The sequence below is a fragment of the Gadus macrocephalus genome, chromosome 15, assembly GCF_031168955.1.
Source record: "Gadus macrocephalus chromosome 15, ASM3116895v1".
Taxonomy (NCBI): domain Eukaryota; kingdom Metazoa; phylum Chordata; class Actinopteri; order Gadiformes; family Gadidae; genus Gadus; species Gadus macrocephalus.
This window is the reverse complement of record NC_082396.1, coordinates 10758177-10772702: the sequence shown is the minus strand read 5'-3', so window position 1 is coordinate 10772702 and position 14526 is coordinate 10758177. Positions and strand designations below refer to the sequence as shown.

Sequence of the window (14526 nt, the reverse complement as noted above, 5' to 3'; positions counted from 1 at the left end):
CCCTTCTTCCTTCGTACTACCTCCCTATTCTCCTCCTCTAATCCCCTCCCTGCCTCCATCTCCCCTTCCACCTCTTCTCTCCCTTCCTCCATCTCCGATCTCATCCCTCTCCCTCTCTTCCTCACCTTCCTCCCTCCATGACCCTTTACCTCCTCCCCCTCCATCTCCCCTTCTCTTCCTCATCACCCCCTCCCCAACATAAAAACCTCCCCTCTCCATCATGCAGTGTGGTCTCCCACATCATACGCCTGATGTGGCTACATTATGTTGTTTGGTCCTGTTCTCCATGCTGTCTTTAAGTCACGCTGTTATCACGACCCGCAACCCACTACTCACAATAATAACCACTAACTGACACTAAAGTAATTTGAAAGTGAAAGCGAAACTCAATGCTACAATTATGTAAATCGACCTCACATTAAATCAGAAGATTTCCATATGCAAGTACTGCATCTTATTATAATTGAGTATAATTTGCCTGGACCGATATTTTCCAAATTATTTAAGGAATGGATCTCAACCGCCCATCAGAAGTTGTGCAGTAATAGGGCTTGGAATAGTGAATGGTATATTTAGCAACTTTGCTTTGCTTCTAAGGGGCAACTGTAAATGTGGGTACCTTTCTCTATTCTATGACGTTGCCATATGAGTCGGTTTGTAAACAACAAAGAAACAACTTTTTACCCATAATTCTTCTAAATCATACTTTTTCTTTTTTATAACAATATTTCAGTTGGACAGCAGTCAGAGGAATGAGCACTAGGGCTGTTTAAGTTTAGTTTGTGCTTTGAGACACTTTCCACCAAGCAGCTCTGGGAGGCCTTTTTTCCACACGAGGAACATAATCCTGCTTCACAAAAAATAAAAATGACCAACATCGTGCTGGCTCATCAAAATAAATCAGCTCACAGTAAAAAGTACACAATGGGTTTTGGGGAAAATATCTTGATTTAGAAATGCCATGTCTACCACTGTCATTGTGGTTGTTGAAAATAGGTTCAGGACAGCTTGCTCAGTAAAAGGAAATGCTCCAAACAAGCGTCCAGAAGCCTCAGAGCATTCAGAGACAGAAACCTAAACAAACAGGAAATGTCCTCATGCACTCATTTGTTTACAGGACCATATGTACATATTGGAACTGGTGCAAAATAAATGTAGTTCTCTCTCCTATAACAATCCAAAGTATCAGTTCAGTATACTACATTGATATACAATGCCAAAGGAAAGAAAAGGTATTTTTAAATTACAGTATTGATTTCTGCTGCTCAGCCCAGTGGCTAGTTGTGTACAGTTCAGTTTCTTCTCCAATTTCTTCAAACAGACTGCAGAATGTCTGTTTATGTTGAGACCCCTGCTCTAAAATGGCAGGAAACTGTCTCCAAATGTGCCCCATGGCCTCTTGGGAAGTCACAAATAAACATGGGGTTTAGGGTCCATTTTACCTTATCCCAAGGGGTCTTGCTTGCTGTGCACACAGCACAGAAATTAAGAAAGAAATACATATTTTATCGTAGGAAATTACAATTTTAACTTAACATTATTGACATGACGATAAATTTAGGAGATTATTATCAGGTTTTTCCATTATTGGGCGCATAATCATAATGTCGACACCAAAGAGACAGTTAATAAAGAAAGCATAAAATAAAGTAATCTTTGAAGGAATTGATTTTGGATGCAATATGGTCCCTTGGCCAGCGGATGGCGGTACGTTGTATGCTTACTAGAAGCCAACCAATCAGACCCATTGATAAGAATGGTCTTTGGCTGGCTAGCACAGACGAAGAACGTCCTGACAAATCGTGTTATGTAATCTCCACATTGGACCTGCTGGTTGTTATACATTCAATTGACCAGTCTGTCTCGTACTGCCGAGACGACTGGTGGTGAGAAAACAAGTGGATCTGGTTTCCTTTTGCGGCCAAGCGTAAAATCCCAAAGCCTAAACTACATCCCAGCCCACTTTATTTTTAAAGGATGTCTACAAGAATTCCAAAAAAAGAAGAAAGCTTGACAAACAATATAGAATCACAACATATAAAACCTACCAACAACTAAGCCATTGCGTAAACCGTTGCTATAAACGCATAATTAACCACACAAGTATCCTCGATAATGTGCCTAGATAGATCTCGTGAGCAAACAGAATAGGTGAGCAAACAGAATATAATCTGCGGGCATTAGACCTTTACATTTTCTATTTTTCAAAGCATAAATTAGATAGAGAGACAAGAGGTGAATGATGGAGAAGGGGAGGAAGTGAGGGCGGGTTCAGATAGCATTCCTTTGTGTTCAGAGTCACTTTTGTGTTTGTGCTTTAAAGAAGAAAAAAAAGTTTCAATGACTTCAGATTCTTAAACACCTGACCCATGAGTAGCTATTACAGATTTATATTGGCTTTTATAATTTAGTTAGTTTGGGACCAGGAACCTGATCAGAATTGATCAGTCAAGTACCACTGCAATTGCCTGGTCCTTCCAATGTTGTAATACAATATTTATTTTCTTTACCAGTTTTGTTAATGGGGTTTATTTATTTAAGCGTAATACATATTTGTGTTTATCAAATGCTTATAAATAACCAGAAAATTCATAGATATCTGTCAAATAAGGTAAAACAGACATTGCCTTTACTTTACGAAGACAAATCATGTGTAGTCACCCCGGCAAAGGCCCAATCTGAGCCAGGCAAAACCCTGATTAAATATACTACATATGTATGTTTTCTTCTTTATGAATACGTTTCTTCCTGCCTGCGAGCTGTGTCCTAACATCCCTTGTCTCTTCCCCTCTGGACTGCCATCAGAGGAGAGCTATGTCACAGTACAGCCCTACACCAGCGAGGGCAAGGACGAGATCGCCTTCGAGAAGGGAGTGATCGTGGAGGTCATCCAGAAGAACCTGGAGGGATGGTGGTTTATCAGGTAACCTTCAGGCACTCAAGACATCTGAGGCCTGGAAAATGTCTCCCTTATCCACCATCCACAGACTTCATTCATTACCGGTGTGTAGCACCCACCTTGGGGTTGCACACCAGCTAATTTGCACCATACTGCATACCACAAATACTGGCCATTCCAGTTGAGAAATTAAGAATAAAACGATCCAATAAGAGACCATGGGTAGGGTCTTGTGGTGCTGATTAGTGCCATGGGATCTTTTGTGACCAGAGGAATCAATCAGGACGTTGGTTTAAAGTCGGTTTAAAGTCTCATCCAACAAGAGTCCCGTCTCTGTCCTGGGGCTTCGGGGATATAACATAAGCCAGAGGGATAAGCACCCAATGACTCAGTCGGTCTCTCTCCCTCCTCAAGGTACCAGGATAAGGAAGGCTGGGCCCCGGCCTCCTACCTGAAAAAGGTGAAGGAAGACTTCACCTCTCAGCGCAAGAAGTCGACGGCGAGCCCCGTCGAGATCATCGGCAACATCATGGAGATCAGCAACCTGCTGAACAACAAGAAGCCGCTGAGCGAGAAGGACAGCGTGCCGCCGCCCTCCCTCCCTGAGGAGAGCCCCATGTTGGCGCGGAGGCAGATCAGCCTGCCACTGCCCTGCACGGAGCCCATGACAAATGTGACAGGTGTCACCGCCACCACCGCATGCCCCACCATGCCACCCCCGCCGTTGCTGGAGGCTAAAAGCAAGGCGGAGCCGTCCTCGCCCCCTCAACCCGCCTCACCGGCCGTCGCGCGCGTCGCCCCTCATCGGGTGGAGATTGGTACGTCCTTAACACTTTTGATACAATTGTTTTTTTGTTTTTTTATCATGGATTTTATTTACCTCAATAAAAAGGTTCTGGGTTCAAACTGCAGTGTCTGCAGCTCACCTGTAGGCATGAGACCTAACCTCCACCTGCGACTTAATGACATGTATCTGAAGTCACTGTAGGTTATTTTGGATAAAGGCTCTGCTAAAAAGGACTTTGTAGGATGATTAGATATTGTATCGTAGGATGGGCTGCAGGGTTGTTTCAGGACTTGAAATCTGTACTCATGCCAATGTCATTTGTTCCGCTTTGATTATTCCTCAGTTTTACATCAAAGCCTCTTTGCATAATAGTGTCTGCTAAATGCCAACACGTTAATTTAATGTAAATTCATTCAAATTCCACAAAATGTGTCTGATCCTTTTTGTGTTTTTGTTTATAAGGATCTCCAGTTCTGAGGCAAAAACCTCCTCCTCGAAGAGACACAACTCTGGTAAATGTTTATATTTCCACTTATACTAACTCACTTATCCTACCACATTTCCGCACAAAAGTATGTCTAAAGTCCCACATTTTTGTGTACACAGGGATTTCAATTGCCATGCCCTCCAGAGCCCCCTACAGTCGAAGCCGAGTACTATACCATTGCGGAATTCCAGTCATGTATATCAGATGGTATAAGCTTCAATGGGGGACAGAAAGCAGAGGTAAGATACTCTAGTATTAAAAAATACACTTAAAAAATGTAATGCATTCATATATTTGTAGTTCTGGTGCACCTGTGACTGGCTGAACATGAATCTTTGTTTTGATTTGGAACTGAAGACACATAAATAAATGTACTTAAGTTTATTTTACATACCTGTAACGTTATTGTCTATGAAAATACATAGCAGAAGCGAAGTCAACAGGTTTCCCAACGAATCTCTCCTATCACAAAGGCAAAAACATTGTGAACATCCATTAGTTCAGTATCTCATACTGACAAAAATTTGCTTCGAACCTCAGCGCTAGAAGAGGTAGACAAAAGCAATAGATCCGAGAACAAGGAAAGTAATGAAGGATTTTGATGAAATACAGTTATTCATTTGGCGTTTTGTCAATTTATCCAAAGAAGTACAAGTTAGGCTGCTGACAAGAATCATAGCAGATATAAATTGAACGTTTGCATTTTGTAAAATACACAACAATAAAAACGAATTGGCATGTCATTTTTAAATTTGCTCCATATAGGCAAAATCATTTACCCCTAATGGCTCGTAAGAAAATAATGCAGAAACATTATAATAATCTATTGCCTACTTTTGCCTACTCCAGGTTATTGAGAAGAACTCTGGTGGGTGGTGGTATGTGCAGATAGGAGAGCGTGAAGGCTGGGCGCCTTGCTCCTACATCGACAAGCGCAAGAAGCCTAACCTGAACCGCCGCACCAGCACACTGACCCGGCCCAAAGTCCCGCCCCCGGCCCCGCCCGTTAAGAAGCAGGACTCTGTGGAGACCCCCGGCAGCCCTGGGTCGGAGGCCCCAGAGTCCCCGGTCTCGGCTGGACGGCCCGTCTACGAAGAGCCAGAATACGACGTCCCCGCCATCGGCGACCTGGACATGGAGTCTGAGTTTGAGTTCCTGCGGGGCGGTGGGTCGCTGGTGGACTGTAAGAGCGAGGACCTGAACCAGTCGTCTTCCAAACCCAGTCCGGCGTCCTCGCCGCACAGCTCCTCGTCCAAGCTGGGCGAGTCTTTTGAGGACTGTAACGACGGCGACGGCGACGGAGAGTGCATCTACGAGAACGAGGGCTTCAGGCCGTTCCGGAGAGAGACCCCGGAGAGACAGTGCAGCAGGGAGCCCGCAAAGAGCCCTCCGCCCGTCGTCGCCGTGGACACTGCCCGATCGGCGTGCTCCAGCAAACCCCCGGGCAAGGCCCCCCCCACCGTGAACAAGCTAAAGATCGACCTGAACAACAGCCTCTCATTTTCAGCCAAAGCCGAGGAGTCACCCAGCAGCCCTAAATCCCCTTCCTCCGGATCCACCCCAGACCTCTCCCAGCAGTCCAGACCCCCGAGAGACCAGGAGGACCAGAGTAAGTCCGGTTCCTCCGGCAAGTGGGCCTGCAAACCAAAGCCGGTGGTGAGGCCTAAACCTCACCTCGCCAAGGCCTCCAGCGCCGACAAGATGGACATCAGCACCCTGAGGAGACAGCTGCGCCCCACGGGGCAGCTCAAGAATGGCTGCAAGGCCTCCAAGGGAGAGGACTCCGAGACGGCGTCGGTCATCTCCTCCGAGGACTCCTTCTCCTCCCAGAGCACCTCGGACCTCTCGTCCACCCACTCCAAGAGCAGCCGCGGGGGGGACTTCGAGCCGGAGGGCTGCTCCGCCAGCGGCAGCCGGTACCGCACCACCGACCCGTACGAGAAGGTCCAGGACACGGAGATCAGCTTCCCGGCCGGGGCGGAGGTGGAGGTGGTGGAGAAGCAGGAGAGCGGCTGGTGGTACGTCCGCTTGGGCGACGCCGAGGGCTGGGCGCCCACCTACTACCTGGAGCCCGTCGGGGCGCAGGACGACGCGGCCGGCTCCGAGTCGGACGGCGGCCCGTCCACCAAGTCCCCGGGGAGCGTCAGCAAGTCCAACAGCCTGGAGAAGAACGAGCAGCGCGTGCAGGCACTCAACAACATCAACCAGAGCCTCAAGCGCGCCACCCCCCCCATCCCCAGCAAGCCCCCCGGCGGCTTCTCCAAGCCCGGCGGCTTCTTCAACGGCTTCTCTGCTTTCAAGCACCAGAGCGGCGGAGGCGGCACCAAGCAGCAGCAGGTGGTACGGCCTCAGTCCGTCTACATCTCGGCGCCCATGGCCCTTTTAACGGACGTGCCGGGCGGCGCCCACCTCTCGGGCAGCCCGCGACTGCGCCGCAACGAGTCCCTCAGCGCGGCCGACCCGCCGCGCTCCAGCCCGACGGTGAGGCGCCACGCCTCCTTCGGACCCGTGCCGACACACAGCGCCAGTTCCGTGGCAAAGACGACCATGCCCGGCAGGAACCGATCGGGCACGGGCAGCGCCGAGTCCCTGGGCCAGAAGAACGCGACGTCGTCCCCCTCCACCATCCCCGTGTCCACGGTGAGACCCAAGCCCCACATCATCCACAACAACCTGCAGCGGGAGTTGTACCTCTCCATCGCCGATTACCACGGTGACGAGGAGACCATGGGCTTCCCGGAGGGCACCAGTCTGGAGGTGTTGGAGCGGAACCCCAACGGGTGGTGGTACTGCAAGGTGCTGGACAGTGGGCGACCCCGGAAAGGGTGGGTGCCTTCCAATTACCTCGAGAAAAAACACTAGTTTCCCCCCCCCCCCCCCCCCTTCTCACAGTGTGGAGAGATGGCGACACATCTGTACATGCTTGTAAAAAAACGTTTACACAGAGACTTTATTTTGTCAGTTATAAAGAACTGAACATCTGCCGAGATTTGGAAACTTAACAGGTACATCCTCTCATCAGGCTTTAAGACCAAATCATGACAAGAAATCATGATCAAGACTTCTTCAAAAAAAACAAGCATTGGCTTTACTTTGCTCTTCTGCAGTTGTTACATGCAACATGAAAGACTGAATGTAAATTCATGTGTTCAATTTATTAACATTTTGGTTAATATTGTTTTATATTTTTACATTTTCAAGCATATAAAGTTATGCATGTTTAAAATGCTTTCAGTATATTGACAATGCCAAAGGCTGGTAAGCTTTTCTACTTTTCGATTGATGAAGAAAACAACTAAAAACGATGTTTGCGAACCCTCTGTCATCATCGTATTGTTTTGTTGCATGGCTTGTTTCTTCTTTTGATATTTTACCCATTTCATGCTCTTAAAGTATTACTTTGTCTAATAAGAAAAAAGTATTGTCTTTCTTATTTAAACATGTACCACCAAATCTCTGATGCAATCCAAATAACCCCTCGTTAATAATTTCATTTTTATGGTGCGATTCCAGCAATTAATGACATTTTTAAACAGCTGACAATATTTATGAACACTTTGTAAAATAAACAATAAAGAAAAAGGATTTTAGTGGTATGAACAACTACCTTGTGCCGGGATAGGAGTCTCATTATTTTATTTAGTCATTTGAGGCCAAATTGTAAATTAAAAAAATAATGAATCAAGCATAATCTCGATTGCCTTTTCAGTTTCTGCTGGGCAGTAAAATTGACTTCAGCTTTAAGTTACAGACGCTCATTATTGTTTTATAATAACTGTGTGAACGATGATAACCGTGCCAAATTAAGTAAATAAATGCACTTCAATGCACATAATCATTGGCTCAGTCTTAATTATTATAAGTTGTATCTTCGTTCTTTCTATTGTTTTCCTCTCGTGTCATCAGTGAGATTTATTGTGCTTCAGAACAATTTTCTATGAAAACGTTCTCATTCAGAAATTAGGTAGTTATTATTATAACTTGAAACCCTCATATGCCATTTGTCTAAGTAAGTACTAAATAATACGTAGCCTACCTATAACATTGCCACCAGGCCAGCAATATATTGAAACTGTCCGGCTAACAAGTAGGCCTACTTCTTATAGCCTCTGGAGGGCAGCATTACTTAGCACTTTAACAGCCTAATCATAGCTTTGGAATAACGTTAATTATCGCTTTTATTTTACTATTTTGCAATTGATCAGACAATTTTTATGAGATTTACAGTGAAGAACATGTCCAGTGAATATCTAGAAAACAGATATTTGGTTTTTGAGATGTAGGCTATTGAAGTGTCCAAACCATGTATCTGTATTCTGACATATTGTCAGAAATGGATCCGATACAGCAGGGGTCTCAAACTCAACTTACCTGGGGGCCGCTGGAGGTAGAGTCTGGGTCAGTCTGGGCCGCATCAAGTATTCAACAGAAAAAAGGGGCACAACTGACCCAATCTAAGTTAATGATCGGGCTATAATTAGATAACTTTGGCTATGTAATCGCTGACAAAAGGGGAAAATTCATAGTCGTTGGTGGAAACCAGGACATTTTAGCGTCCATTGGCTTTTGTCGGGACATCTGGTCACCCTACCACAAGTGATAAAAAAGCGTGGCAAGCGACTCAGCAGAAATGTGCGTTCGACAACAACGTGAGGGCCGCACTAACGCTAAATTTTGATGTCAAGTAGAGGGCCAAAAAATATCATCCCGCGGGCCTCAATTGGCCCCCGGGCCGCGAGTTTGAGACCCCTGCGATACAGGTCATTGAGGAGCATTTCCTGCAGGACATCAGGAAACGATTCGTTGTCGGATGCCTACTTAGGTATGTTTGTAACTTGTAGACATTCAACCCAGTACATTTTGCCTGGGAGGCCCTGGAACATCCTGGCTACTACACTTCACCCGGCCACCATTTATTTTTTCCCTCTAAGATTCAAAGAAGGACAGGTTCACTGCAAGGTCTCAATGGAAAGTCTGTGTGTACACGCACACACGCACACCAACTACATTCGCGCCCCGCTTAACATCCACAACCCTCCCCCTTACCCGACGCCTGTTTCATGTCTGCGTGTCACACACACCCTGCGGGTCCAATCTGTGTGGAGCGGCGTCTAAAAAACGTTAAGGAGAGTCAGTGTGTCGGCGATCCATGGGTAGTAAATAACAGACGCTAACCGCAGCCAGGTCTGCATAGCTCGTCTCTAAACAGCTCCTCCGTGAGTTATGGCTGTTTACTAAAAGCCCTTGTCTCTTGTTATTCATAGACAAAGGATGTTACACAAGACTGGGCCCACTACTGGGATTAATGGCGGCAGCATAGGAATGAGCGGGAGAATCTGAGACATGGAAGTGGATGGCTGCAGTCAGTGGAGCCCAATTATAACTGGGTCATGAGGATTGAAGAGGATATCAGTTATGTCACCCTAAGAGATCCAGTGAAAAATGTTGGCTGGATAGTGAAAATAATCTATAACTATTTGAAATCCAGCTATGGATAAGATTAGTTTGGACTAGATGCAAAGGCTGTAATCCAATATACAGCCTAAGTATACTGAAGTAAGCCTTTTCATCAAGCAGAAAAACACACTATCCAAAAGCTTATCAGACTTTATTTTGAAATGTGTTGGTTGTGTTTGAATTATACACGTTTTTTGGTTTCTCATGATTAGAATTGAGAATCGGTTACAGATGATGAGAGACAAAACAGCTAGATATTTGTTGCCCTCTCGTGGGTTATTTTAGCCTGATCGTTACATATTTGGTCACATTAAATAAATAATCAAATAGGTTGTCATGATTAAAAGTGTATTGGCACCGTCCATGTCTGTTTGAAAACCACCCTGTGCAAAAGCAGAAACGCCAACACCATCAATTGCCCAACGAAGGGAAGAGATACTGACAACAGAAAACAGAAGTAATACCATCTTTTATATGCTAGAGAAGGTAAGCTACAGAAAATAGTGTTGCTAACATTTGTTCTACAATAAAATACATTTCAAATAAACAGTGATAATCTGTAACACCAAAGACAAAATAAATAAATCGAAAAATGTACAGAATAATGTTCTTTTTTATCATTAGTATTTCTTTCAGTAAAATATTTCAGAACAATCTATTTAGTTGAATGTTCAAATTTGGTCAACTGAAAAAAAGCGGGAAAGTAGAAGCTTGGCAAACAACACAATTCCAGTATTATGTATGTATTACATATATAAACGGATATATTCAGATATTTATAAAAATATATTCACAGCACCCAGTCGCTTAAACACTGATATTAAGCACACAGATATTAAGTCTGAACGTTCTGCCTCAGAAAAGTCACAAGATTGCATTTAGTACTCATAGTTGTGTTGTTGTGGCTTTAGGCCATAGACGTTATGGCAGAGTGACACTGAATTACAGTGAACCTGAATATTCCTCCTAATACACAATCGGTTTCCACAGTGTTGAAACTGTGCAATGTCTGCTCAGACTCCCCTGTTTTGTTTTTAAAAGGCACACAAGACTCCTGCTAAATCAATAGTGCTGTATTCATCATAATGATAGGTTGAATACCATGAATAAACAACACCACCGGCGTTAAAGGACTTTCGAATTCATGAGTAAAAATGATTAAGGAGAAGCAAAATATTAAACAATCCTGACTTTTCTTTGTTGTTTTGTTTTTGAAGCGAGCATCAACTTATCTAAACAAACGGAAAGCAGCATCTACATAACTGATATGCAAATATCCAACACGGTATTCAAAACTAAAATGGCCTTGGCCTAACACGCCTTACCACCGACTTAACATGTGCGAATAAAATACAGCCTTTAGTTGTTTTTTTGTCAATTGTAAACAGACATGTTTCACTCATGATTGACATTATAGTGAATGGCATCATTTATGAATAATAATTCACTCAAACTCTTGAAAACTGTCACTTGAAGTGAGAGGACAGAGGAGGTGAGAGAATCAAACTGAATCCTTTGCTGCCGTATTGCAACATAACCCTGGGAAAAAATACTAGCCCGCTGTTCACTGCTGGTTCCGTTTTTTTATTCTTTTTGTTTTTTGACGAATTACTCTTTCTCCAATCCCAGCGCAGCCAGTGATGCCATGGCAACAGGACTGGATTTGCAAGACATGAGTCACATTTAATAATAATAGATACAAAAATGTTTTTATATCCGTGGTGAAACTCGAGCAGTTGCGGACTTCGCTCCAAGGTGCCTTCCTCCTCTTCCTCCACCACAGTGTCTCTTCTCTCTCCCTTGGATTGGACATCCTCTTTTATCTGTCTTTTCTCCCTTCTCCTCCTCTTGACTTTCCTCCACTGATTTACATCATCATCGCCTATGAGACCTTCTGCAGCGAGACTGTCTGCACATTTACCCCTTCACGCAATCTATTGGTTAAAGGACAACAGAGCCATCATCATGCATCTCGGTTTTTACTCTTCCCTTGCTCAAAACTCTGTCTTCCCTGCATTTTTTTTTTTAACAATTTCACCTTTGTGCTTTGAGGAGAAGATTCTGTGCGCATTTCCCGATAAAAAGAGGAGCACTTTTGCAGATTTAATTTATTTTGAAAACTGATCATTTTGAGAGGTAATTGACCATTTTACCCAGTAATTGTACCAAATGCCGCTCAGTTCGGTCTGACATTGATTCCTCACCTCGAGTCCCTCTCTCTCTTTCTCTCTACCTCACACAGCTTCAGGTAAATCAAGTGAGACGGCTGCTGATGAAATTACAGTCCAGCCTCTCCTTTCCCCTTTCTCTCTTTATTTCCTTCATTCTTTCCTACCCTTCTGGACAGCTTCACCTCTCTGAAATTGCCTTACAGTGATTGAATCATCATCATCGCTCATGCTCAATTCTCCCGCAGCTATTGAGACTTCTTCCTTCTCCTTTTTCTCTTCGGATTGCGAGAGAGAGAGTGAGATTAGCACGTATGACAGGATCATGAGGATTTACCGGAGGAGAAATACCTCTCGCACTGGTGCATCAAATAATCCTTTATCTCACGCTTAGTGTTTTCAGCCCTCAGAGCATATTTGGATTGGTTGTCATAAGTTACACAATAAAACCTAATAAAATACTTGTTTTTTTCCCGAGCAGGTCGCGTCATGGCAAATTTCCTAAAGAGATGATATATAATAATAATAATAATAATAATAATAATAATTACATGTAATTTATTGTCCTCTTTCATCATATCCTGCTGTAGGGTACCTGAGCACAGATTTCACATCCAACAAAAACAATATCCCATACCTTGTGCCAACCTTTCCCATGCATGTTCTCACGTGAAACAAGCTAATATAAGCCCGGTTCTCACCGCCCAACACGCGCCGTGTCTGAACAACCCCCGAGTCTGATCTCTGAACAGATAATTTTTTATGGCTTTTAACAAACTCCAGCTTGAGTTTGAAGTTCAAGAATTGCAACCCTTGACGCAGTTTCACGTCCAGTACGCCTGCTCCTACTCCTTTGTACTTCAATGGGTCGGGATGGGCCTCCTGCAGATGGAGCAATGCACACCACCCCAAGGCTGATCTCTGACTGATCATTTCTTTTTTCTATGTTTTTTTTTAACAATTTGAGGTCAACTTCAAATTAAAAACCGCAAACCTTTGGCACAGTCCCAAACGCCATTTCCCCAACACTACAACGTTGTTGTCCTCAGTGGGCCCTTGGCGTCTGGTTTATGGACAATCATTTGTATGGCTTTTCCCCAAAATTGAGTTCCGAGTTCAAGAGCCAGGTCCATTGACACGCCACAACACCCCCTCCCCACCTCTTCAAATCCTACACACTTCAGTAGGTCCCTTGATGAAGATTTCAATGTTCCTTCCAAGGCTAAATTCGGGTCACAATCACTGTCACCACGTCTGCACACATTTTTCCCCTTGAATTTGAGTTCACGCACAGGGCCTGTGACACACGTCGCCATTTCACGCCCTTATGTAGCGCTTGATGGTCTCGATTTGAGGTCAAATTCGAGTTCAAGATTCAGGGGTCGAATCCGAGTTCAAGCAAAGGCCTTTCACACCGTCGCGCCACCGCCCCTCCCACCCTTCTCCCACCTACGTGCTCCGGTAGGTCTTGATGATGTCTTTGATGGCGCGCCTGCAGATGGGACAGCATGCGTTGTTCATCTTCTTCAGCTTGAGGCCGCAGGCGTAGCAGAGGCACATGTGGCCACAGGCGTACAGCACCGTGTCCACCGCGTTCTCGTAGCAGATGGTGCACTCTGTGTCGCACCACCGCGGCGCCGGCGGTAGCGCTGGCACCCCAGTGCATGCTGGGAAGAAGAAGGTGGGGGACTCCGGGCAGCCGAAGGAGGAGGAGCTTTTGGCGGAGCCCGGGGTTGATCCTTTAGGATAGAGAGAGAGAAAAAGAGAGAGAGTGAGAAAGTGAGAACGTCAGATTGAGAGTGAGAGCGAGAGCATATTAAGCAGATGCATCAAAAGCGTCTTACAGGGAATGTTAGCTGCATATAATTAGGAACCAGGTAGGGGGTGTCTTAGTCAAGGTTGCCTTTAAATCGTCTACAGACGTTAGGGAGTGGAACCTTTCCGCTTGAAGGCCAGCACCCCAACACAAGATTAAACTATCCTGGCCCACATTTAAGCTGACAAAAGTAGCAAGCAGAATGACAAATAACACCTCCTGCACTCTCACTCCCAACTGCCCCGGAAGGAGGGATCTCTGCTGGGCTCCGTCTCAAGGCTGCTTCCCTCTAATTTTTTTTTATTTAAGCTCTTTAGAGGGCTTAGGGTCAGGGGCTGTCAGAAAATGCGGGGCCTGTGAACTCCTTTGAGGCAATACAAGAATGTACCTGACTTGACATTAATAAGATAGTACTTTCTTCATTTATTAATCCGGGTGTCACAGCAGAGTGTAATAAGTACAGGAGAGTAATGGCAATCTGAAAAGATAGACATCCTATTCACATTGGCTCCAGGTCGACTCGATTCAAGAGGGAAAGTAAGCAGTGAGACCAACCTGTGGAGGAGGCGAAGGCGTTCTGGTAGCTGGTGTTGGGGCTCTTGTTGTGGGGGTTGTTCAGGTGGGGGTCGGAGCCTCCATGGCAGTGCGGGATCGGGGTGCCTGGGGCTGAGGACGGGGAGCCGGGGGCTGACGGCCCTCTGGGGCCCGTATGAAGCGAGGAGCCTGGATTCGCAGTGGAGGAAAACACAACTGTTTCACATTGAGGCACCTCTGTTGCCTGGAGGGCGGATCGAGGTGGTGTGTTTAGAGATGTTTATCCATGTGGTAAAACAAATTTGTTCTAAACGTCACGGCCTCGTAGTTCTGTTGTCGGGAGGAAATGGAGCAAATGCCTCCGTGCGTCTCCACCCA

The 14526-nt window shown here is 45.2% G+C and overlaps 2 protein-coding genes across 3 annotated transcripts in view; one reads left to right on the top strand and one right to left on the bottom strand.

The window, feature by feature from the left end:
* The window catches only part of LOC132473444 (SH3 and PX domain-containing protein 2A-like), a 46688-nt gene extending 38680 nt beyond the window's left edge, over positions 1–8008 (top strand). For both annotated transcript variants that reach the window (XM_060073584.1, XM_060073583.1), the window contains 5 exons: positions 2806–2923; positions 3314–3717; positions 4149–4198; positions 4293–4412; positions 5023–8008. In XM_060073584.1, the coding sequence (XP_059929567.1) occupies positions 2806–2923; positions 3314–3717; positions 4149–4198; positions 4293–4412; positions 5023–7035 (2705 nt within the window). In that variant the 3' untranslated portion in view covers positions 7036–8008. The remainder of the gene's footprint in view (positions 1–2805; positions 2924–3313; positions 3718–4148; positions 4199–4292; positions 4413–5022) is intronic.
* Positions 8009–9764: 1756 nt separating this feature from the next.
* LOC132473445 (E3 ubiquitin-protein ligase NEURL1-like) overlaps positions 9765–14526 on the bottom strand; it is a 29124-nt gene continuing 24362 nt past the window's right edge. The window contains exons 5-6 of the mRNA XM_060073585.1: positions 14170–14337; positions 9765–13537 (exon numbers count right to left, since the gene is read on the bottom strand). Coding sequence (XP_059929568.1) covers positions 13248–13537; positions 14170–14337 — 458 coding nt within the window. The 3' untranslated portion in view covers positions 9765–13247. The remainder of the gene's footprint in view (positions 13538–14169; positions 14338–14526) is intronic.